This window comes from Ischnura elegans, chromosome 7, assembly GCF_921293095.1.
Source record: "Ischnura elegans chromosome 7, ioIscEleg1.1, whole genome shotgun sequence".
Classification (NCBI taxonomy): Eukaryota; Metazoa; Arthropoda; class Insecta; order Odonata; family Coenagrionidae; genus Ischnura; species Ischnura elegans.
In genome coordinates, this window is record NC_060252.1 from 10,150,650 (window position 1) to 10,176,034 (window position 25,385).

The 25,385-nt window shown below is 38.0% G+C and overlaps 1 protein-coding gene across 3 annotated transcripts in view; it reads left to right on the forward strand.

Moving 5' to 3' along the window:
- Positions 1 to 25,385, forward strand: part of LOC124162188 (Down syndrome cell adhesion molecule-like protein Dscam2) — an 833,647-nt gene that overhangs the window by 807,664 nt on the left and 598 nt on the right. The window contains exons 30-36 of one of the 3 annotated variants that reach the window (XM_046538622.1): positions 118 to 307; positions 2,441 to 2,805; positions 6,259 to 6,471; positions 13,112 to 13,351; positions 16,173 to 16,371; positions 19,760 to 19,873; positions 21,196 to 21,438. In XM_046538622.1, the coding sequence (XP_046394578.1) occupies positions 118 to 307; positions 2,441 to 2,805; positions 6,259 to 6,471; positions 13,112 to 13,351; positions 16,173 to 16,371; positions 19,760 to 19,873; positions 21,196 to 21,438 (1,564 nt within the window). Of the gene's footprint in view, positions 1 to 117; positions 308 to 2,440; positions 2,806 to 6,258; positions 6,472 to 13,111; positions 13,352 to 16,172; positions 16,381 to 19,759; positions 19,874 to 21,195; positions 21,439 to 25,385 lie in introns of those variants that run through there. The other 2 variants (XM_046538623.1, XM_046538624.1) reach the window with 2 other exon arrangements.

Genomic DNA, 25,385 nt, shown 5'->3' on the forward strand with positions numbered 1-25,385 from the left:
ATACAGCATGTGATTGGGCTCTTTATTTTGTAAATGCCTTAAATTATATTTGCTGTGAAAAACAGATACATATGTACCTGTTCTTGTTTTCATGTTTCTATTTTTGCTTTTTTTTAGCCACCATTGCTCCTCCAATATTCATGGCGGAGGCAGGTAGTGAAGGAGACTCACCATCATATGGTATGGGTGAAAGCAGTGATCCATCATTTTATAAAGATGTGTATGTTATGGCACCAATTACCATAGCTGCTGTCCTTGGGTTAGGAACAACATTCCTTGTTGGTTGTCTGATTGCCAGAAAAAGAAGGTGAGAATTTATATCAGGGTTATTGAATTTTCTTTGATATCATGTTACAATTAATTTTAGCAACTTTTATGCCTACTCTGATCATCCATATGTCTGTTGCCGCTATTGTTAGATATATTTTTAATTGATTGAAGATATACAAACAGCATGAATTTTCACCAAGTGAAAGCCAAATCATATGATTTCATATTTTTATTCTTTTACTCTATGAAAAGAGAATAGCTTTGACATGCTTAGGCCATGAAGAAGATCTACTTCAAGAACAAAAAATATCAATTGCAGTACAAATGCTGGTAGTCCTGAATATTCAACCATTTTAGATGTGAATTCATGTAGGTAGGTTATACTTAGGCCGTTTTCTGTACTTTTTCACAATTTTTATCGGAAATAACAGCGTGAATACCACTACATAGTACTTCATGAGTATCTGTGACGAGGGTATTCCCATCCTACCCTTCCTTCCCTATGCTTCCCCTGGAGGTGTCGTCTGGCTCTCATCGTGGCGATGCCTCCCATCCCTTTTTCTTCCCCTGTCCTTCCCCTCTCGAGATGGCACGGGCGTATAAGTCTCGGACTTGGTTCCCAGCCCTCAAGAGTGTATCCCATGCGGGCCTGCCCTGTGTTCCTGAATCCACTGTCCTTCCTTCATTATCTATAGAAAATCGTAGGATTTTTCTTTCTCATAGGGAAATTTCTTTCTCATTTATTATCTTTCCTTTTTTGTAGAAATAGCTAAGCATGGTTTCTCTAGTAGTGGGCCCCATTATCCCAATGGCGGTGCTGATTTTTCCCTATCCCCTCCCTTCCATCCCTATCCTCACCCTGTAGGCATCATCGGGCTCTCATCGTAGCGGTGCCTCCTATCCTTATTTCCTTCCCTGTCCTCCCCCTTCTGAGGTGTGCGGGTGAAAAGCGTAGGCTTATAGACCCAGCCATTTGGGAGAGTGACCTAGGGAGCCCATCCTGGGTCCTTGTTCCACCTGCCCTTCCATCATTCTCCCAACAAACTCTTATTACTGAATATGAGAATTTTTAAGTATAGAAGATTTTGGATTAATATGGGTAGATATCAATCTATTTCCTTCTTGTTAGGCACGTATCAAATTGTAAAAATATTTATGACCAAACTTCATATACATAATACATATTTTCTTAGATTTTACCTGGTGGAATAATTTCACGTAATTATCTAACATTCTGCGAAAATGTCCCATAATGGCTGGGGTTCTATTACCTACCCTGTCCTTCCCAGCAGAAAAAAAGTTATGGCTTCCTTGGCAAATTTTCCCACACTGAGTGGAAGAGAGATCGGATTGGTGTGGTGGCTAGAGTTTTAGCTTCCCACCCTGAGGGCTTGGGTTCAAATGCCATCAGTGACAGAGAATTTTCAGAGACTGCCTGATCCGTGCTTGAGTGTTGTATGGATGACATTTCAAGGGCAACAATCCATCCGTCAGATGAGTTCCCATGTCATTTCCTATGTCATGGTTCCCATGGTGCATTTTGTTAAGAGCAGTCTAATACCCACGTCAGGTTTCTCTCCACCCTTCCTTCCATACCCTTCCCTCATGGCTCAAATGACCTCAGCTGTAGGTTGCCTCCTTAAAATACCACTCCATACCAGAGCTTGCGATACGGCTATCACAGCTGAAGGGGTATGGTATGGTATTGGAGGAGACGACCGAAAGCTGAGGTCATTTGCGCCATGAGGGAAGGGGTACTTAAGGAAGGGTGGAGAGAAACCCGGCATCGGCATTAGCCTGCTCTTAACGAAAGGCGCCAAGGGGACCACGGCTTAACGTCCCATCCGACGGACGGAGTGTTGTGCTTGAAATGTCCTCCACACAACATTCAAGCAGGGATCGGGAAGTCTCTGAAAATCTCTGCCACAGCCGGGATTTGAACCGGAGCCCGTCGGGTGGGAAGCCAACCCTCTAGCCACCACACCAACCCGATCCCCCAGCTGCAGGGTCTTTACAATGTATTCTGATCGCTGCTGTTCTGAGGTGATGTTGTTGGCATATGGCAGATGAGTTGACTCAAGTGATGGGGATTCTGTCGTGATTTTGTCTTTGTGGAAAAGCAAGAGTATGGGGTGAAAACATGTTGTAGAAGTAAACTCTTTTTTCTCAGGCTATGTCTTACCTTTGGCAGTGGTTCTGCGGATAGTACAGATGGAAGCAGCAAGCAAGGCAGCAGCATTGTCAAGGAGGGTGGCAGCGGTGACTCATCTTCCTGTTGTAAAATAGTTGGTGCCGGGTCTAGCATAGGGCTCTCCGGTCCACCCTCTGAAGCTGGTATGGCCCGGCACCGTGGGAGTCGTGACGGGGAGCTGTCATCGCACCACGGTCAGATGCAGAGGCAGTTGTACACATCATCGCCAGTTGCAGGAGGGGTCGGACTTCGTGGTGGAGGGGGGATGGGAAAAGGAGATGATTCAGATGATATGATGTCTAGATGTGATAAGCTCAAAGATGACCAGGGAGACTTGAGATCTGGTGAGTCGATGCCTTTGATTGTTCTTCTATTTGGAATAATAAAGGTTTGAAATTTGGTGGAGAGGAATATTGTCATTTTTTCCCATAATTTTTACTTGAAGCTTCAGGCAGAATTGTTTTTTTATGAAACATATATGCAGTTACAAGTACGCTGAAACAATTTAGTAAGAATGTAAAACTGAAAGGAATCACACTCTATGGTTTCCTTCAGAGGCAATCACCATAAATATTATAGGAGATGGAAAAATAACTATCTTGTGCGTAGTAATCTTTTTATTTGATTACATCAGTTCATCACATTTCTTACTGAGTTATGTATTTATGAAACACTCTGGTTCCTCATTCATTTCTTTTAATGCTATGTTAGTCATTGTATTTTATTCTGTGTGCAACTGAATTCTACATGCCTAATATTTTGTTTGCATATCATACGAGGACTTTGCATATGCTATCAACAGTCTTACTCAGGAAACGGTAAATCCAATGTAGTTACTTTTTGGCCACTACTGAAATCAGAACTGATATTGCCTTGACTTGTACTTATTTTCCCCAATTGAATGTAATTTTAAGACTCTGAACCCCGAAAACAGTATCAGTTATTTTTCAAAGTATTTGGAGAAATATGGAAAGTAACCTGGGAGGTAATCATAATTTTCTCATTCAATTATTATTTATTTTTTATGAAAAACAAACATGTCTCTATTAAATAATTTTGGCTTGAATCAGATGCCTATGTAAGAAATATTGTGGTCACAAAAAATCTGTTTTTTTTTCTCTTATAAAAATTGTCTAGTATAAATTTAGTTGACTATAAATGGAGTCTGAGAAGTAGTAAAAGAATGCCTACTGGATATTCCTGGCATGGGTAATGTGACACACAACTTCATTATAGTGATGAATTGATCTGAGTGACATTGTGATCATGATCCTGCTTACAACTGCGAAGTATCAGTATGAATGTGAGAAAGAACGGCTTGCTGTCTACTACCATGTAAAAAGAGAATATGTATCAGAATATCTTTCAGCCAGGGATATTTTTTAATTCATTTATAGCATGACATCCCCTATAAATTGAATATAAATCAATCACAAAGACTTACTTACATATGTACCACCTTCAGGTGATAACTTGGCTTTCCAGTTAAGTTGGTTGAATCGATATAACTTTAAACACTGTGGGTTGCTTATTATACTGTGACCACTAATTGAGTATCAAAAGCTCTGTAACTTTGTCTCCTGAAATCCGTATTACAACTGAAATCCACTGAGTATAAAACAGCTGAAATTAAGTTTGTATTTGTTTTGAAATTTTTGACTATGACAAATACTCCTTGATGCAATGTTTTGGAATTATTTCAAAGGTTAGTAATCATTTTTCAAATACTCTACTTCAAATTTTAATGGATAACATGTTTTTTTGGCATAGAATAAATAAATTGACCTAAAAACATTTTTCACTGCTTTTCTACATTACTTCTAATAAAGCCTAATTGCTCGGTCAGTTGAAATTGATTTCTGTTGATTGTATTTGTATAATGACTAAACGTTAGTCGTGATAAACCATGGAACATCTTTTGAGTGTGTCATAAATATCTCCTGTTGTAAGGCAACTTGTTGCCCAAAGTGCTGCTTTTTTACCAGCTGTTGTAATTGGTTTTTGACCAACCTCATCTGTATTCAAAGTCAGGTACATCCTACAAGTCACTGCTAACTGTTCTTGTGTTTGAGAGTTACATATATATGCATCAATGTGTTAGTGTGCATGTTTTGAATTTTTCTGGCTACCCACTTATCAAATAAGGAAAATTGTTTTGCCAATGTTTAGATCCCTGTGATTTACAAGTATTTTTTAAAATGCACATCTCTGCACAATTTCAGAGTTTTGTGGTGGTTTGGAAGTGTTTTTCCTCAATGAATCATATAATTTTATAGCTTTTACATATAGTGCTGCAGTGTTTCCCTTCAAGGATATATCAGTCCGGATATTTCAATATTCATGCATCTGGTATTGAATTTTTTACTCACTCATTTTTCATGGTATAATTGATCTACATTATTGAGGTATCATGGGGTCATTAAATTTCTCTGTTCAGACTTTTTTGTGCTACATAGCTCTTCACTCTATTTCCTAACTTTTCATGTAAAATTCCCAGCATGGAAGTCCAAACTGTCCCAGTGAATGTTCCTGTTGCACTATTGAATTGACTTAATTATTTTCTGTTAATGATGTCTGATTTTTGATTGATTTATTTCATGTGTCTATGGTGGCCTTATTTTACAGTGGAACTTCTTTAAGCTGAGCTCACTCAAGTCATATTTCAGCCCATTCAGAGACCATTTTCAGTTCCTATGCAAAATTTCTCATTTCTTTGCAGTGGATTGCTTGTGCATTAAATGTACTCACTGTTAGGTTAATTGCTAGTAGAAGTTAGATGATGTTCATCACTTTCAGCCTGATAGACTCAAATGTATGTCCAGGCTGCATTGCCTTGACACCAAGAGATGCGCATTCATGTCTCTGAAAGACTGCATTTTGTACTGCAGAAAACGTTTCCTTTACCCCTATATCATATTTACGTTATGCTCCTGATTGGAATCATTTTTATTATCTCCTCCTGGTTGTAATTCATCTTCATATCCCCAGCTGCTTATGCCTCTCACTCATTTTCATGGGACAGTTTACACATGAGTGTCAAGAATTATTCGTCATGTTCTGCTTAGTCTAGTCAATGCAGCTTGTTCATAAGAATTTGTGATTCCTGGAAACTTTGGGTGGTAATTACCGTATTTATCTGAATATAGCCCCCCCTTTTTTCCAAAAATGCACATTGTGAAAGTAAACTGGGGACTATATTCAACCATATTTTAAAAATTTTTCTCAAAACTGAGGCCTCAAAATTATGGGGGGGACTATATTCAGAGGGGGACAATATTCGGAGAAAAACGGTACCTTAAATTTTTGTTACTTGAGCACAAGTTGCCCTGCATATTTATTTTAATACTTTATTTTTTATTTAGAATTATTTTCAATCCCTTTGAGCAAAATATTTATATCTATAGAAGAGTTCCTGGTTCATTTTTGTGATTTTCTTCAAAATTTCCCTAGCAGCTCTTTCAATTTCAAGGTGATACTCTGAACTCAGTACTCAAAACTCCTTCATTTGTAACATTGAGTAGTAGTTCTGTGGCTCATAAATATGCTGCCTTTTAGGTGTAAATATGATCAAATTATTTTCACTGTGGCAACCTAAGTTCTTATGTGGACAGAGATAAATTGGAATCATTGAATACCTATTGATCAGGGTTAATTTGGAATCAGTAATAGTGATCGAGATATTTACATTCCTTTAGATTTCTCAGTTAAAAGAAGTTCAGCTGTGTTTTTGCTATTCTGTTCAGCTATACTATATGTTCATCATCCTTACTCATTGTCATGTGTGTTTTCATCATCAGAACTTTATGAAATCAGCCCTTATGCCACATTCAGCGTTCCTGTGTCAAACAGTGGTGCTACTCCAGGATGCGGAAGTGGTGTTGGGGTGAATGCAAGCACGAATCGAGGAGGCACAATGGATTATACAATGCAGTTCAGAACGTTTGGCCATTCTGAATGTGGAATGGGTCAAATGCCAAAGGGAAAGAAGCGTTACAACAACGCAAACTATGGTAATTCGTCTACCTTTGATAATTCCTGATGAAGATACATTCAAGTGGCCCTGGTCAAAATGAAATATATTAATAACTGCAATTAATGAGATCAATTTTCCTTGATTCTAAGCCTGTTTTACCCCAGCAGAAAATTTTCTAGCTAGAGCGATCAAAAATTGAGTATCATTTCATACTTATTATATATTTTTCATACATTGGTCATCTTCATTTATTGGGATGTTTTTATGTGGTTTACTTTCATAATTCATTCCATGTATTATTTCACTGTCTTTTTTCTTCTTCTTGTCTTATGGTAGAATTCATGGGTGGGGTCATATCACTATACATAGTAATAATATTTTAGCATACTGGGAGCATATTTCTATTATCTGGGAGTTGATTCAAGTTTTGGTTCATTTCCTCACGTTTGTATTCAATACCATATATTTCAAATGCTTTGTCTATGAATTGATTGTTTTTTACTGTGCTTCTGAATGCTCAGTTGTTTGCACTCTTATATTATTTTTGCATGAATATTGTCACAACATCGTATGTAACCCCAAAGAAATTTCATAATCGTCCACTTGACTGATGGATTATGCTCAGGAGCTTGTACATCCAAGTTCCTACTCACCATTGCCAATTAGAAAGATTCTTATTTTTTTCAATTGATAGGTTTAAAGACATGTAAAATCAATGCTGTTGCAGTAAAAAAGATGCTGAGTGAAATCTAAACTATATTGAAGCAGGCTCATTAAAAATTTTATTTATGGTGTTCCAAACTGTCTGTTTGAACGAAAAGCCCTTGTTAAATAATGGTGCTTCAGTAAACTCTTGATTTTACGAAGTCAGTGGGACAGGAAAATTGGCACTTCGTAAAATCAAGTTTCGTAATTTCAAACCTTTTTCATAAGTCACGAAAAAATGTTCGCTTTTGTTTCTTCCGCCCTTTTTTGTCTTTAGTGGTCTTATTTAAATGTTTTCGGTGGTTATTCTTGGTATTATTAATAGAAAAGGCTTTTTGTTATCAATTTATGCTGTGAAAGATCGTTAAATAATCATACCACCATAAAATTCCCATTTCTCGTTCATACTTCAACATCAACGGTCGCTTGAGAAATTCCCGACCAGTTTAGAAAACGTAATCAAATAATGAATTGCAAAGTTTATTATAAGAATTTAATGTTATAAATTTGTGGTTAGGAGCGAATAACAACTATTAAGTTCGCGTAAGATATATATTTGTTTCCAGCACCCACAGAATTTTAGCGGCAGCCGGCCTAACTGCCATTTATGTCGCCCTCTATCGCTCAGTGACGAGAAAAAAAGAAAAACGAGGGCCTCCACCCGTTTCCAAAATAACCTTCGTAAGTTAATATTTCGAGTTACTCCGTATTTTCAGTTGAATGTGCTATCTTTTCCATTAGTTACTTTCATTGAGATTCAGTTACGATTATAAATTACGTAGGATATGATTATCCTCTGGCGAAAATTTGAAGTAAATTCTGTTTGAGTTCTCCGTCCGGATACTGTGCTCCATCATCTTAGCAGACATTGCTACGAAAGACTTTATTCTTAATCAGGACCATATTCTTCATACCAGGTGTGAAGTGCTATGTTCATATAGTATTTCTCTCTTCTTTTATGCCGACAGGAGCAAGGTTCCAACCGGAAAACGACAGGAGAAACATCTTCCATTATCGGAGAAATAAAGAGAGAAACGTTATTATCTGCATTAATTTTCCTACAGAAGATGTTTCATCATTTCTCAACATGTGTGAAGTATTGGTTCACTTGCGTGAATTCCCAAAAATGACACGCAAAAACCTGTACATTTGCCTCATTTAGTTTTCGTGTCCCTTTCTCCGCCGTATTGAAAGTTATGCAAAGAATCATTGACGTAGAGAAAAGATTTTCTTAGCCTTGGCACTAAAAAATAGTCGCGCCATAATTGTAAATAAATATAGTGGGGAAAGAGCAAAGAAAATAATTTCAATTGAAACGTCAGCAGAGAAGAAGAGAGACAATTATAAGCGCGGCACCATTTCCCCGACAGTGGAAGATACTTCCTCAGCCTCTCTCCGGTTAATAACTTACCCCCGTTGCAGGTAAAGATGAACCATGCCCTTCTCCACAATCGGGGAACGTTCCCAATGGGTGGGGTGAATAAGAGTGGGATGGGGATTGCCTGAGGAAAGAAGCGGTCAGCATATGGTGTGGTGAAGGGGGCAGGAGAAAGAAGGGTGGGGAAAGAGCCTTCAGCTCTGCCTCAGTTTACGTTTGGGGGGCGTATTTTTCTACGACGCACTCAAGCTCCGTAACCTTAGGGGGGGAGTGAATGGGAAATGCTGGGGAAGGAGGGGTTTGGGATGCGTAAGGTGGGTGTCAGCAAGATCAGCAGAAGGCCGCGGGAGGAAGTAAACAAAGACTTTGGAAAGAAAGATCTCTCGGCATAGGAAAATGGGGAGAGGCGCGAGAAGAAAGTTCATGGTTAGAGTTAGAAGTGCGTCTTCATTACGAGTAGCCTGAAAAATAAGTTTGTGGTTAATAGAGCCCAATACTTAAGATATTTAAGTTGTTTACTCAGGAAGGCTATTGTATACACGAAAAGATACTACTAAAAAAATCTGTTTTTTTTTTCTTTTTGCCCTTCTCCATCGCCACTTCCACCATGGTTTCTCACTTGCATAAATGAGAATGAAATTGAGGACCTAACTGATTAGCCAGATCAAAATATCTCAATGTTTGGAGGGCAGCGTGTACTTCTTTTTTATTTGGTGAAATTACTTCCTCACTTTCATCTGCGTCGTCACTGCTATTCTGACTAGTCCCGGCCGCTGCTTCTTCCGACGTATGTACCGGCGTCCCATTGTCGCAAGCCCGGGGATCATCGTCAAGGGCAATATAATTGTTTGATATTGCGCGCTGTGCTCTTCCTGCTTTTTCCAAGAATTTTTCAAAATCATCTTTTAAGCCTCTAATCTCCTCCGCGATTTTATCCGCTGCAGCTTCCTGAAGGTATAACGTAACGAATCAACCATAGCCGTAATATTATAGCAGTAGAATTACTAGTAGGCTAGTTGTATCAATTACCAACCTCGAGAACATCCTCATGATGCGCTATCAAAGGGAATCCGGCCGATTTCCAGCAATTTTTGATTGTAGTGGAGGAAATAAAGTACGTCTTTGAACCGTGTTCCTGCAATGAAAAATGACAATTTTAGTAACTTGGCCATTTTAGCAAAGTTAACAAAATCGTTATTTCTCATCGCAGAAATACGGTTCAGAGACAAACTTGAATGCCTGATTGGCAGGAGTGCGATGCAAACAATTATTATTGATGATTGCATTGACTGATAGATTTTCAAAATGCAGTCAGAGTGGTCACTATTGGGGAGAAAGGCTCGGAGGGTCGAAGAGAGGGGCCAGCGAGGGTGAGCTTGTCGAGGAAAGGGTCCCGGATTAGGGACCCTTCGAAGTGCGTCGGTGAAAAGTAGTCAAGTAGTCTTCGAAGTACGTTCACAGCAGCCTGCCTTGCGAATGTACCAGGTACGTTCACAGCAGTGCAAAGGGTTAATTAGGAGTGTACGAAATACCCCGCGCGAACTTCCTGACATGTTAAACTACGAAGTATTGTCGATGCGATGTTTACGAATAGGCACGTAAATAGGGGCATTATGTCAATCGCGATATTTTACTTAACTCCTACTTCCCCTAATTTCCCACCGTGAGGTATTAGGCGAACCCTTTCTCTCCAAAGTTGCACTATCATTTACGATTTCACACTTTTGATGAACCACAGTTGGAAGCACTGATTTTTTTTTAGCTACATACGCCGGCGTAACTAGTTTTGTTCACAAATATTTCGCCATAGTTCGTATAAACGAATGCCTTTCGCTCCTGGGGACCGATCCGGGGTTCGTAAATTCAAAACATTTCGTGTAATCGAAACTTCGTATAATCGAATAGCACCATGTATTTACCATAGGCTTTTCGCCGGGACCGCACTATCACTTCGTATAATCGAAAACTTTGTAAAATCCTGCTTCGTATAATCGAGAGTTTACTGTATATAAAGTTACTCGGTTTTGAAAACTATTTTTGAGTCAGAAATTTTTAGTCATTGACAAGTAATTTTGGAGACTAAGTTTCAAAAGACTAAACAGTATTGTAAGCTTCCCTTAGCATTAAGTTTCTGACAAGTAATCCCATCTTAAGATATCATTTGATTTTGATCCTAATCTTTGTTTAATCTCTCCTCACACCTTTCTTTGCCTGCAACTTAGACCTAAGTATCTTAGTATCTTCCCCTCGGCATTTTCCATTCATTGGCTCCTTGTTAGAGTGCAGCAGTGTCAGAAATAACACAACCCTCCCTGAATCTGCTTGAGGCAAGAAAAAGCGCCTTTACCGTCACTCTTCCCTTACAATATCATTACCCAACTTCCTAGCCTTATGTGGAACATCCTCCTGAGTACCCCTGTCACTAAAAAATGCATGGTTCACTTATATTGGTACCAAAAGTAATGTACCAAATACTGAAAGGAAGTAGAAGTATCTTCCTTTTTTTTAGGGATTGGAAAAAACTTTGATGACCACGTGATTTTATTTGTCTTGACACTCAAGTTGCTCATGGCTTTTTATTATACCGCACATATTGATTATTTTATATTTAGAGTATACTTCCTCAGATAACAGCCAAAACATTTTTAAAACTCTTATGTGGAGATAGGAAGTAAGAATCAAAAAAAAACTTTTTGTAATTTACAAAAAAAGGTCTCATATTTCAATATTCAGTGAAACCTCTAATTTACAAACCTATACTTAATGAAGGAAATATATTTTACGTTCTTCTCTCCAAGTCCTGATTGTAACTTTTGCGGAAGCTAAAAGAATCTCCGAATTGGGAAACCTCCTGCTTCATTGATTTATGGAGTACATAGAGTCTTAAGGCCACGTACGAGTTAATGTGTAAATGTATGAACGCATGAATGAACACGAAAATGTACCTTGTAACCACCCAACTTGTGTAAATACATGAAGAGAAAATAGAACCTGTTCTAATTTTGTTCATGCATTCGTACATGTTCCGTTTCGGTCCACCAAAATCATGCGTGTGCACATTAACTTGTACGTTTTAATGTACTGGTAAGCAGGTCTTTTTTAGAGTGATTTCACCTCCATTTTATGAAGTCTTGTGGTATGTCAGTTGTCCACATAAATGGAGTGAGCTGCCACATATGACAATAAAAAAAAGTGCAGCAACCTTTTCAACCTTAGTGAGAAAACTAGCTGACGATTTTTCTCATTCCCACCATCAAACACAAAAAAAGGTTGTCTCCCTTTTTAAATATTGACTCCATGGGGCCAAACCATGACATTTTTGGGAGCATGGCATCTCCACATTGACAAATTATGATGGGCATTTCTCAATTTTTCAAAGGGTATTCCATTGAATGTGAGTTTACAAAGCCCTTGCTAGATTTATCAAACCAATTTCTGAGCTTAAAAGATTTTAGGCCTTGCAGGAGTGGGCCTTCAGAGTTAGGTCTCAAGTTTTTGACTGAATTTCCAAGTAAACAAGTTAAAGCCAGTAGCCACTCCAATTTCTAAAGATGTATGGGTACAAAGGCGTTGGCCTCAACTCTCTTTAGTGACAGTACGGGAATGTCTGAATCTTCCGCTTATTTGGGTGTGTAGTTCTTGGAGATGTCTGAGGCTGCTTTCAGACAATCTGACTTTTCAGTTTCCGCTGTGGATGGTAACACACAGTGGCATGGATGGCCGCAGGCGATAGCACATCCCAGCGTAGTGCTGTTGGCCACATTAAATATATTGGGGTTCCAAGCCACATTAGTGGTTGCTGAGTGCACACCATGGATGGCTCACAAGCCAGACGGCCTGAAAGTTGCCAAATGTGACTCACCCCTTCTCCCACTGCAATTCAACCCCTCTTTCTCAACAATTCATCCCTCTTTTCATGGTGACTTGCGATCCCTCGTGTAGATTATTTTTGCTAAAGGACTCGACGGGAAATGAGGGGATCTGGGTTCGAATCCCAGTCAAGACAAATGATTTTTTCTCTGTGGATTTTTCGCACAATTTGTGCATTGCGGGTGACACCCATAAAGTTATCACCGTGTCCATTCCTGTATACTTAAATTTGAAAAATATTTGATTGAGAAATGAGAGTTTTTGGGAGTTAAAGGGATGGATTTTATGGAAACTAGTATCTCAGTATTTGCCTTTTGCCAAGTATTTTATTGGAAATCAAGCTGTTCATTCAAAGAATTTTACATTAAGGAAATGAAATTTGAATTGCTCTTTTAATGTTGTCTCTCTGTAACTGTTGAGATTTGACCAATGTGTGTTCATTTTGGACTATACTACTTTATTGAAATTTAAGTGAATCTTACTTTATTTAATTTATTACTTGGGCTGCATTTATTCATTCACATCTCAGTGGCTGGAAATCCTTTTGCTTGCCGTGCATGAATTTTAGTCACTCAAATTCTGCTAGAATTTCCTTGAAAAATAATCATTCTCCTAAAATGATGTTTTTTCACTCGTGAGCATAGAGATTTTTTGTAGTGAGATCAATTTAGAAGTGCATTTCTTTTTTAGCATGTTTTAAAAGAAATGCCATTTCAAATTCAAGGTAACAAGCAGAGGTATACTGAAACTAGAGATCCGTTTGGTAAAGCCGAGGCTGTGTGTGGGGGCAATGGGGGTCAGCCACTTTTCAAGCAGCATAGCAGAAAAGAATCCATGTCAGAAGATGACCGGGATGATGGGGTGGGGATGGAACACAGGCAGAATATTCCGCCGCATCATTTAAATGTGAAACAGCTCCCTCAGGGAGGGGGTTACAGGGTGCCTGTGAAGCGAGGAGGGTCAGGTCAGTGCCCATCTACTCAATGTGCCTCTAGTCGTGCTTCATGTGAGCTTGTTCATGCTGGTGCATCCTGTCAGAAGACTAGAGTGGGGTAGATGGTGAATAGGGTTGTTCACGATTCGTACTTTTTGCATACCTTAATAGAATGTATGAGGGCTGTTTTTTTTCAATCTCTGATAGGTCAGAAAAATTGCCATACAGGTGACAGGCGGGCGCAGATGGAAAATTGTGTGTCCTTCGTAGCTCACACTCAGTTATTTGTGACCATAAGGTCTCAGTTTAAGTTGAGAAGCAGCTTCATAGGCAAGATCGCATCAATTGATTCTCCCACATATTGTAAACTGTGGAGTGACGAAACTCAAGGAATGCCTCAAGCATTGACATTTCTTGACCTTCATGCTGATAAAAGAGAAACAATTTTAAATCAACTTCAGCTGTGGCTAGAGATGAGACTGATTCAGGTTGACACTCCTGAAACAAAGCAACAATCGCAACAATGTATGCATCCAAGCAAACCAAGAGAATTAAGGTGATCCTTCAATAATCGAAAGGTTATGCTGTCGTGTTTAGAGATCAAAAAAGTGTGTTGCTTGTGGGGACAAGGATAAATGCAGCTGCTTCATGTGAAACGTTATGCTGATTATGAGGAGCTATTCAGAAGAAAAGAAGAGAAAAGCTGACACTTCTGGAAGTGTTTTGGTATTAAATACATATGATAACAGCTGTCTTCTCAATGCTGGTGCAGCCCAACTCCTCATTGAGCAATTTCAATGATACATTTGCAATCACCCTCCATGTATTGACTTTCTTTTTGACTTCTATCTTTTCGATGGAGTGAGAATGAGGCTAGGAGGGAAGCATTTTCTAACAGACAATAAGCTTCAGGAAAACAGTGAAATTCATTAAAAGGAATTCTATGATGAAGGTATTCTAACGCTTGTCCAGAGACACAACTATTACCTCAATCACCACAGCGATTATGCCAGAAAGTAACTTGAATGATTTTTAATCTACCACTTTGTCTTCAATACATCACTCATCAGAGGTTGAAAAAACGCAGCCCTCATATCACAAGATGACTAATGTAAATAAACGATCTAACGAGTTCTACTGAAAAACTTAATTTAACTTTATAAAAAACTTAAACAATGTATTTTGATGCTTCCACGTTATTTTTAAAATCCAGCAGATCATTCCACTAAAACTCAAGACAAAAAATAGCACTTCGTACTTGTCCATCTCTGATTACTTTCAAATTTGAAAGTTGAAATGAATGATAATACATTATGCATACAATTTTTTAGATTCTTGCAACAATCGTTGAGGAAGTGGCAGATCACCACAGTTGAGATATTTTGTTGAATTTGAGAGACATGAAAAAGACAAGTTTAAGCAGGAGTGAACAACCCTAGTAGTGAGCTGCTCTTGGGAATTGTAGACTTGTTATAATCAAACATATTTTGCTGTTGCCATGAAAACATCTTTGTCTCATCATCAACAGTCAACAATCGAAAGATCGGTTTGACACTGCTCTCCACAGGTAGTTCAATGCATGGTGATCCTTTCACAGTTTTTCTCTTTAACATGTATATTCTCCATGACATCTAAATACTTATAGATTCATGATTTCATGATAACAGCAAAATCTGCTGAATCAAATGTGTAAAATGGATGTCCAAAAGTTGAGAATTGTAACTCTACGTTTAATGGAAAAGGATACTTGAAATAGTAACCTTGATTAAATCTGGAAGTAAATTTGTTTCTTCAGCATCACCCTAAAATTTGACAGTTTTTGCCAGCTAAAATTGCTTTGCATTTTAGTATCATGTTCCTTGAAACTAAGTGATGTAAGTAATCACTATAAAAGATATCTTTGTCACTGATATTGTGTGTGAGCTTGGATCTTTATGAATACCTCCACTTAATGGAGGTGGGTCGTCATGTACTACAGATAGATTGTAGCATCACTGTATCTACATACATATTATCCTCGAAAAGCAAGGCACTCAAGAAATGGTACTTACATGACCATAAAAATGAGTGTTCGATTATGGTCACACATGCCAACACGGAGTTGTAGGAAGAAAAATTTCTCAGTATAGAAGTTAGTCTATATAAAACTTACCATATCATATTTTTTTCCATATTTTTTTAAGTGCAAGGTTATCTGACTTTTTCTTCCAGACTCATGAGTGACAAAGATATTTTGAATGCTTACAGCCAAAAAAGTGCTCTTTTGGGAATGAGGTGGGTAAAAGGGCATGGTCTCTGCAAATGCTCATCGCTTTTGGCCATGACTACCCTGCCAGTACTAGTGATAGCATGTATGTAGAATATATGTACATACTATGGATATGCTTCTTCTTGAGAGATATGATATCAATTGCCAATGCAACCCCCCCTCACATTAGATATTATATCTTAAGAGGGTGCGTATTCATGGAAATCAAGTATATTCTATGGCTGTGAATGAAAGTGCCATTAATCAAGTTAACTGGATGATGAACGACATTGATCTCTTTTGACAATCCATGAACTATATCCATGGGAGGAGACATATAGCATTATTCACTAATTTTTTTTAAAATTAGCATCAAATTTCCAACAGTGCCCTAGGTACTGAAGGCATTAATGTGGGAATGGCTACTAGTTGTCTCCTCTGTTGGAGGTAATTCGTACATCGTCAAATGAGTTTGTTGTCTGATGTAGTTAAAGTAAACCGTTTATTGGTGCTTTCGTAAATTCTCTTGGTAATTGTGTGCCTGGTATGCCCTACTATGTTACCTGAGTTCAAAAACATTTTTGGTGACAACTTTTTCCTTAGATTCCTACTATCGGCCAGATTCGAGTACTGAATCCAACGAAGCTTCACCCCAAGACTGTAGCAGGAGGAGAGGCTGGAGGAGAGGGCTGGACCGGAGCAAAGAGGAAATGAGAATGAGGTCGAGGTCCCTCGGAGAGGCTGAGGAAGAGGACGACGATGGAGAAGATGACGAGGACGAAGAGGGTCTGCAAGACGCAAGGTAGCCAAGGTTTGTCTAGCATTGCTACAAAAATGTGAGCAGGGTGATCATTTTGAATTTTTTAGTCAGCCTTTCTTTTCATCCTTCAAGCTCTTTTTCATTTGCATCCGCCATGTTTGGTTGCATCGTGTCCCCTTGAGATGGTGACCATTCAGGTGAAGATAATTAGGATTGATTTCTTACTACGTAAGGCTAATTTTGGCTGTTTAAAATTTTTTATAGTTCATTTTTGAAATCTACTTTTTTGAATAATAAAGGAATTTTAGGTTATTTCCATATCATGGTGCATTGAGCCCCCTGCATTTATACCTTTTCGTCTCATTTTTTCATAGCTAATATTCCCCTTGCACTCAGCTGTATTAAAGATTGTTTCTTCCTTAATGTCTCAAGTTTTGAAGGAAGTTTGAAAATATCTTTTTGCCTAATAAAATGAAAAAAACTTTGTTTTACTCATTCTTCCACAAAGTTGAGCCTGAGATGATAGAAATAATTCCTTTAGCCTCTTTATTACTGTTGGCAATGCTCAAGCTATTTTGACCTTTTTAGTATAGTTTATGGTTTGATAATATAGCATTTGGTCTGGAACAACCCTGCAGTCTGCATGATGCTTTTAGGGCCATGTACTGTACATGTAATGGAAGGAGCAAGAAACAGTAAATAACTGAAGTATTTAAATAGATAAAAAATTTCCAGTAAGCATCAGTTTCAGCACAAATTACTAAAATATGAATACTACTTGAGAAGTGCTGGTAATCTGGACAAGGACGCCGACTTATAAAAGATTTTGGGGGGCCCAAACCGGGGATCTTTCCCTGAGAAATTTTATAAGTAGTGAGTTTTAAGTTTTTTAAGCATTTTAGAAGAGTCGTATGATCAATATTAGAACCCCTATAACTAGAATCTCGATATCTGGACACTCAGGGGAAAATCAACAAGCCTGACACATTTTTTCTTCACACCCAGAACGAATTTTTGAGGGGGTTGGGGCCTGCTCAGGCCCCATGGAGTCGGCGCCACTGAATCTGGAGATGCTCACTTAAGGATATCCTAGGCATTCAATTGCATCCATGATTTGAGGTGATAGCTTAATAATGAGAGCTATATTTATGGAAATGTCTTGCAATTTATCTTCATTTTATATGTGTGTAGGTAAAAGGGATGGATAATGTAATCTAATTTTTGGTCATCTGTGACCAGTGCATCACAGGGTTTGAGCCTGAATGTGATGAAAATTGTGAGAAACAGTATGCTTAGAAACCATGTAGTATGGTTGAATGTTGATGAGTAATAGTGGTTCATCGCGCTTCTGGCCAGGTCATTCTTTTCAACTTACTAGTGATGATGCCACGTGGCATAGTGCTGTTCCTACTCAGGGAATATGACAACACCTAATGTCATCCTAAGGCAGAGCAGTCATTTCTTGGGAAGCAGGAAAATTTTTAGCTTCAGTGAATCTTTTTGGTTGTTTGATCATAACTTATTGGACTACATATATACTAGGTATTTAAGCAATGTCTCTAAAATCATGCATTTACAGTAAAAACCCTGTATAAAGAACCTACATAGTGCAAAATTAAATAAAAACCTCCAAGTAACAAAGAATAGCCCTTTCTGTTTATAACTCATGGAGAAAAACCTTCCTTACTTAACATCTGTATCTATGAAACCACCCCATAATTAAGTCCACTCTTGGGCTTCAGGTTAATACCCTTAGCAAAAGTTTTCATGCATAAATTGTTTTACCATGTTGGTCAGCAGTATTTAAGCTAAATTCCTTCCAAAATCAGAATTTGTGAGGAAAATAGTTCTATTATATTGTAGCTTAGGTTGCATGTACCTGAATGATAGTTGGGTGGTCAATCCAAGTTCAGGTTTGAAGATTTCTTTCTCCAGATTTCAGGGGTTTACAGTAAAAAGAAGCACACCAGACAAAGAGCCAATCCTCTCGAGATCCGAAATATTAAAGGTTAAGGGTTGAAGAAAGGATAAGATTCCTCGAGTACACTAGGTGCGTGAGGCCTTCAGCTGGTGGCGTGTGTGGAAAAACCAAAATTTGCTCCATTTCAATTTTTTTCAGGGGAAGGGTTTGGAAAATCAGGTATTTTAGAATTTTCTTTATCCTTACTTTTGGTCCCCCAACTCTGCAAAATTTCAGCTCTCCAGCTCTTCTAAAAGTGTTCAGGAATTCATATCTATAAGGGGATGCGTGTGCCCGTCAGTCACAAAAGAAGCTTTATACGTATGCTATAGACATTGTTTATTTGTTACTGCTGTCAGAATAGGGTAGTTTCCATCATCATAGAAAACGAAAGGCATTGATTGCGATTCGTTATCCAAAATTCATAATATGTGTATAAATTATTTGGTTTTAGAAATCCCAGTTTAGACGAATGGCAATGGTCAATTTTAACCTCATTTGAAAAAAGCCAGATTGGCGGCCATTCGATGCCACTCCACGTGACGTCACAGGGACCCAGATTCTATAAAAGTAGTCAGGAGTTTTACATCGTGTGAGATTACCAGTATATGCATGTGGCACAGAGCTCAGGGAAATATCTCTTATTAATCACCTATTAAAATTGCCTATGGTCGTAAAGTTTCCTTTGTTTGATAGGGTGTTAATAATCCTTATATAAGCCAAGCACTACGTGCTAGTAGCCTGCATCATATCAGTGCTCATAGCCTCGCACCAAGGTGGCCTCTCTCGGCAGCAGCTGGAACCAGAATGACGTCACATGGGCTTTTCCCAGCATTCATACTTAGCCTTCGCATTTTAGTGTGCTTGAAAATTTTCACTTTTGATTTTATCGCGAAAAATAGATATCGTCATTTCAAAATCTAAAAGTGTGAAATACATACTCCTGGGGAAATAATCTTTCGATTTAGGCAATTAAAAAAAATAGGAAACCACCCTATTTCTTATTCCTTCAAGGAACCTACCAACAACTCCAGGGGCTATATTTGTGACTCACATCACAAGCAACGTCAACTCTTTACTTATCCTGCGATAACCCAACTCACTAATCACTTCCGTTACTTTTACCTAACCCCCCTTATTACAAAGTCACTATTTTTCTGGTCCCATCAAATTAGTTATTTGGAGGTTTTACTGTAAACTGATTTGTATAACATTTTGGAGGATATTTTTCCAATTTTGAGGCTTAAATGCAATGAATTTTACCGTAATGGAAGGCTGAATGATGTAGTCCCCATACCTCAACGTGCTTTACTCTTAACTGTGCATGTGTTGAATGCTGCTTCTGAACATACATTAGTGGATGTCTTTTTGGTTCACTCTAATTTCTCTCAATATTTTTGCCTCCATAATGGTATGTAGTCCTAATAGTATTACCCATGGTATCTATTTAACAATTCCCTTTTTTCCCAGTGTCATGCTGCATCCAACCCTCCCAGCAGGATCTCTGGGGGATGGTGGTGTAGGGGGATGGGCCCTGATGAATCACTCACATATGTATAATCAAGGGTCGTATGAAAAGCCAAAGTGAGTATGAAGTACATTTAGCTCAGAATATTTAAAGGTTTCAAAAATTTCAATCCTTGTTCAATCAAATGTCAATTTTGTAAATTTAACGATATTTTAGATATTTATGCTAAAACTTAAAGCTTTGCATGATTTGATGAACCTATGTGATCATACCCCCAATGTAGCATCATGTCTTGCAGGAAATCTCTGCTCTCAATAAGTGGAAACTGCTTATTTCTGTTAGACAATGTTGTCCACTTTTTTTTTACAACAAATTGAAATCATCTGTTGTACATCCACTAATTGTTTTTTTTATAGCACCTAAGTTCAATCACCAGGTTTTATGTAATTTTAAGCATAGGTGATACATGTATGTGCCATATATTAAACTATTTATCTTATGATGGTTGTAATTTATAGGCCAAGTCTTTACTTTAAAGTTTTGTAATCGGTATCCTGGTAAGATATTTGTATTCAACATCATTGCGTTTATTTGGTGCAAGCTGTTTGTATTAAGTTGCAACGAATGCAGAGCTAAAGGCCATCATTATCATTGAATTATAAATGTGTGCGCATATAACCATTGCTTTAATTGAAGCTTTGATTAATGTAGCTGGCAAGTGTTATTTCTTTGAAATTAGTTGCATGGCAGTTCGCTTGTACAGCAACGTGAAATGTCCGCATTTTGTTCATTTTACGAATTCCTTTAACTCTCTTGCTGTTCAATACATACCACAGGCACTTTCCTGAGAAGTGTTGCCAATTAGATAACAATATTTTTCTATTTTTTATGACTATATAAATCTTATTTAACAAAGGTTTTGTCTTATTTTTTGTTTCAACTCAAGCATTGAATGTGGTGTTTCAGCTTTGACTAAATCCACTTGGACATTTACCTTTAAGATAAAAGAAACTTTTTTTCAACGCAAGCTTTAAAATTATTTATGGAATGAACGAGTAAGTCCTTCAAATTTTCCTATCATTCATTAATTACAAATGTTGTAACCTATGCTAGCACCCACCATGCCCCATGTTTTATCCTTAGTCACCATAAGATTTTGAAGCTAGATGAAATGTTACATAGTTATCATGCATCAGTCATACAGTTGAGTTGGGATCACCTGTGGAAATGGAGGTCTTCTGCTAAGCACATGCTCATTGTTTACCAGCAAACAGAGTTAAAAGAAGTTCGGCTGAGGTTTGAGTTGTACTTTGCAGTTAGGCAAAAGATTCTGAATGGCATGCATCTGTTCAGTTCACATTGGCTTCTAGCAAAAATTTTTTACAAGCCCGATCTTAAAGATGTCTTGGAATTAAGCAAAATCCGTTGACTTATGCAGTGGTCACCATTGGCAAATGCAGGGGATGATGGGAGTGAGCAGGGAGCCAAGTGAAGCCGAGTGTGATCGCCTTGCAGTTGACGAAGACAATAATGGAGTTGACGGGGAGAGAAATGAAAGTTTGGGATCATTGTCGAATGGAAACTCTCTTGATGACATTGATGACGGGAACTTGGGGAAGTTAACGACTTCAATTGTCAATGATGGTGAACTTGAAGCCCAGCTTGCTTTGCTATTGGCTAGGTGAGGACAAAAAAACAGAGCATGCCTTGAATATCATTCATCACTTTTCATCTTAAAATCACTTAGAATGTGGGTAGGAACCTCTCAACTCACTTGCATATTTTATCTTAGTCAATATAATTTAGGGCATATGGCTGTAGTTGTGGTGGTGGTGGGTTTGCATGAAGAATGCAGGATAAATTACAGACTCATCAATCATCATCATAATTTTAGTTATATGAGTTTAGAATAATGAGTTGAGTATTATAGTGATATGGTGACAATGGTGACAAATAAATTTCCATTGAGTTATGAACACAATCAAAGGCCTCATAGCTGACCCTCAGTTACACCTTTTTAACTTTGCTTGTTAGTGAAAAATATAGATACAATATATTCTTAAGAATTTTCTTAGGTGCTGACCCATACTTCTAAGCAGTTCATGAGGATAGATAATTTGTACTGGAGATTAATTTCCAGCATCTGGAATTAATGTTAATAGCCAAAAAGTTCTTGAGTTTCTGTTAATGATTATATGAGGACATAAGCAACAATTGTGTCTAAGTCCTTCACATCAGTTGTCAATATACACCTTGAGTTAAATAATCTTCCCATGGCTGTAATAATGCTCCTCCCTGGGTCACTATACAAGGAATGACAACTTGATATTAGTCTTTATCCTATTTGCTTCAGGACCTCACACATGGAAAGTTTCACAGATTTTTTGAGACTATTAAGCGAAGATTCATTTTCTTTTCCAAACTGTGCATTGCTGACTAGGGTAAAGGAATTCTATAAATTAAGGTTGATTCGGTTCTTAAATTTTTTCGGCTCTCGGTACCGTTCTGGTTCTCCCCCATCAGTTCTCGATACTCGGTTCCAAGGATGAACTCTATTTAAATTTGCCATTAATTCAGGTAATTAAACAACCACAAGAAGTGAATGAAAATAATTTCACGAAAAATGTTAATTAACAAGAAAGGTCTGTTAAAAAAACTCAAGATCGCCTCCATAATTTTATTTACCAAGTAAAAAAGTTAAATAACACATTGTTAAGAATGCATGATCGACCAACATGTCTCATAACATCAGGCAGCCACTGGTTCTTTCTCCAGGTTTTTTTTGTAACTTCTAAGTGAGATTAAAATACATTCTGTGATGTAACTAGCTTAAATTGTTACTTAAATTGACAACTGATTTGCATGCTTCACTCTCACAGTTCTTATAACCTCAACAATAAACTGCTCAACACGCCGGTACAGCGACAACATTCATAAACTAAGCGGCCATGAATTAACGTAAAATTGTAATGCGGGGTTGCATTCTGCAGGATAACCACACTTCTCGACGGCTTGCATAGGTTTATCAACTTACGAATAGGCTCTCGAAACACATCTTGCTCGTATATCGCAGAATTGCTGTATATACACATGAATCAATCTTAACACCACTCTCAGACGAAACGATTTCCCGCTGGTACCGTTCACGGCACAGCACACGGTGCTGCAGAAAGTCGTTTCGTCTGAAAGCCGCCCGAATTTCACGTGAACGGCGGCCGGTGAAAAGTCGTTTCGTCTGAAAGCGGCCTCAATGTAGCATAGCCTATATTTCACGCCGTAGACGGAGCATCGCCGGGCCGGATTGAAATGGGCGCCTTGCCGTCAACGCAACGGTGTGATTCGACTCGTTTGAAGACATCCATAGATCTATAGTATGTTGAAAGAGCGTCACCGTGCCGTGGCCGGCTGCAGGCGAAAGGTCAGCTTGTTTGAAAGCGACCTACGTGGTAGCGACTACAGAATGTTACAATTTTGGCGAGAGCGACAAATTGACGACCCCTTAAATGCGCGTGCTAGGGAGCAACTCTCAAAAGAAGAAAGACATTGACGCCATGCAATCGGAAAGTAATATATGCGTTTTCAAAACTTTTTTTTTTTACTTTTTGGCCTTGAATACGCTGCGAACCATTTCGGATTTGGGCGCCAAATTCAAATCCTCGCAACAGTTCCGAGCCGGTTCCAAAGCACCGACTTTATGCGCTCGGTTCTTGATACCGGTTTTTTAAGAAAACTTAAAGTAACGGGGTATTTTTTACCGGCAACGGTGGAAAATATCGCGCCAAATTCGCAGAAAAAGTGCTTAAACGCGAAATTTTGTGGAACCAAGTGAATTTCGCGCAACCTTGAAAATTTCGCGTTATATTTCGCGTTTCGCGGTTCGCGAAAATTCGGTGCCCCTAATGATTAGAAATAAAATATGAAATATTTTACATGAGCATTTACCAATACAAAATGATAACCATGAACTTAAGCAGCTTTCCCAATAGTATATTTAATGGGTTGTCATCTGAACAAGCGGAAAAATAATTTTACATAGAAAATACCTAATTGAAACTTAACTTCAAAGTCTCCATGATCCATGATGTCCACTAGGTTCGTGCAGATCTCAGATCAGATGGAATTCTTAGGATTCAGGAACAAGCGGCACAATATTCACGTTTGGAGGCACAAGGAAAAGTAGTAGGCAAGAACTAGGCCATGCAGTATACACTGTATTAATCATAAATTGGGTGTTTGAGCACGAGGCAGTAGAACAGCGGACAACACAATGACGGAACAAGCGGAATGTGGAAGTGTCCGAGTATTTACATAGAATCAATGGGAGAAGTTTAAGAACTTGTCTCTAAATATAAAAATTTAATAGAAGGATGAAACATTATTATATACAAATAAATATATATTTATGATTGAAATTATAATTCATGAACATGAAGTGCGATTTTTCAGGCCTCGTGTGTGTAAGCTCATGAAGACCTCATGAAGTGTGAGGTCTTCAAGACCTCTTCATGTCTCTTAATGTGAAGTCTTACAGGAGTCCTACATATGAGGTCATATAAGATCTCATTACAAATCCTGTGTTGACTGGGTTGGTACTTGGAAATTTAAGCCTGCGAAATTGTTATTGACCTTGAATCATGTGAGTTATAGGTAGTACAGTAGATTCCGGTTAATAGGGACATATCGGGACTTGTGCACTTTGCCCCAATTAAGCGGCTGCCCCAATTAGGCGAACTATCCTATATATGGGCATAAAAAAAACGTCGAAATGATAGAAAAAAGACTAAATAATGTTTATAATGCAACATAAGTTTATCAAACTATTAATTTGATTAATAAATCAGTGAGTTTAGTTAATTTATTATCATTTTTAAGAATTATAACAATTTAGTTAAAAATATTTTTCACAGCTTCGGGCGACGCTGAAGGAATGTCTTTCACTAAGTCCTATTAAAGAAAAGTCCTATCCTCTAGCGGATAGGACTTTGGCAAGAATAGGAACAATAGTGAAAAATAAGAGTAAATCAAAGGAGGAAAATATAAAAAATAGTATTCTGAAAACAAAAAAATTAATTTCTTCCCAAGCATAGAGTCTATGTCGCCGACTCATGGCCCAATAAAGCGGCATTGTGTCCCACTTCAGCGGAGAATACTCTGGGATATTCCTCTATTGGGTTCTGTTCTTCAAGACCTGCCCCAATTAAGCGGCTGCCCCAAGTAACCGGTGGACCCATTAAACAGAATCTACTGTATTTAAATTTGTTATATCATCATAATTGATTGAGATCTCTCCTGATAATATTATTACATGAAATATTTAAGTACTTGCAGGTAACATTTAACTAACACTTTTCTAGTTTTTAGTAGTAGCAATATAGTCATAGTTATGGGGTAGATTTTGAATTCAGTGATATCATGCAATTTATTTATTGGTTTAAAATAGATTTGTGTTAATATTTAGATAAATTGTATCCATGAACTACTATTAAGTTAAGCCATCAGGTACACCAATTCAAGTATAGCAGCACTGTGATTCATTAACCTTATGCAAAAAATGGCAGAATTAGTGCATTGAAATTAATTTTGTGCGCTTTTAGTATTAATGCTAGTGGGAAGTTTAAAATCAAATTT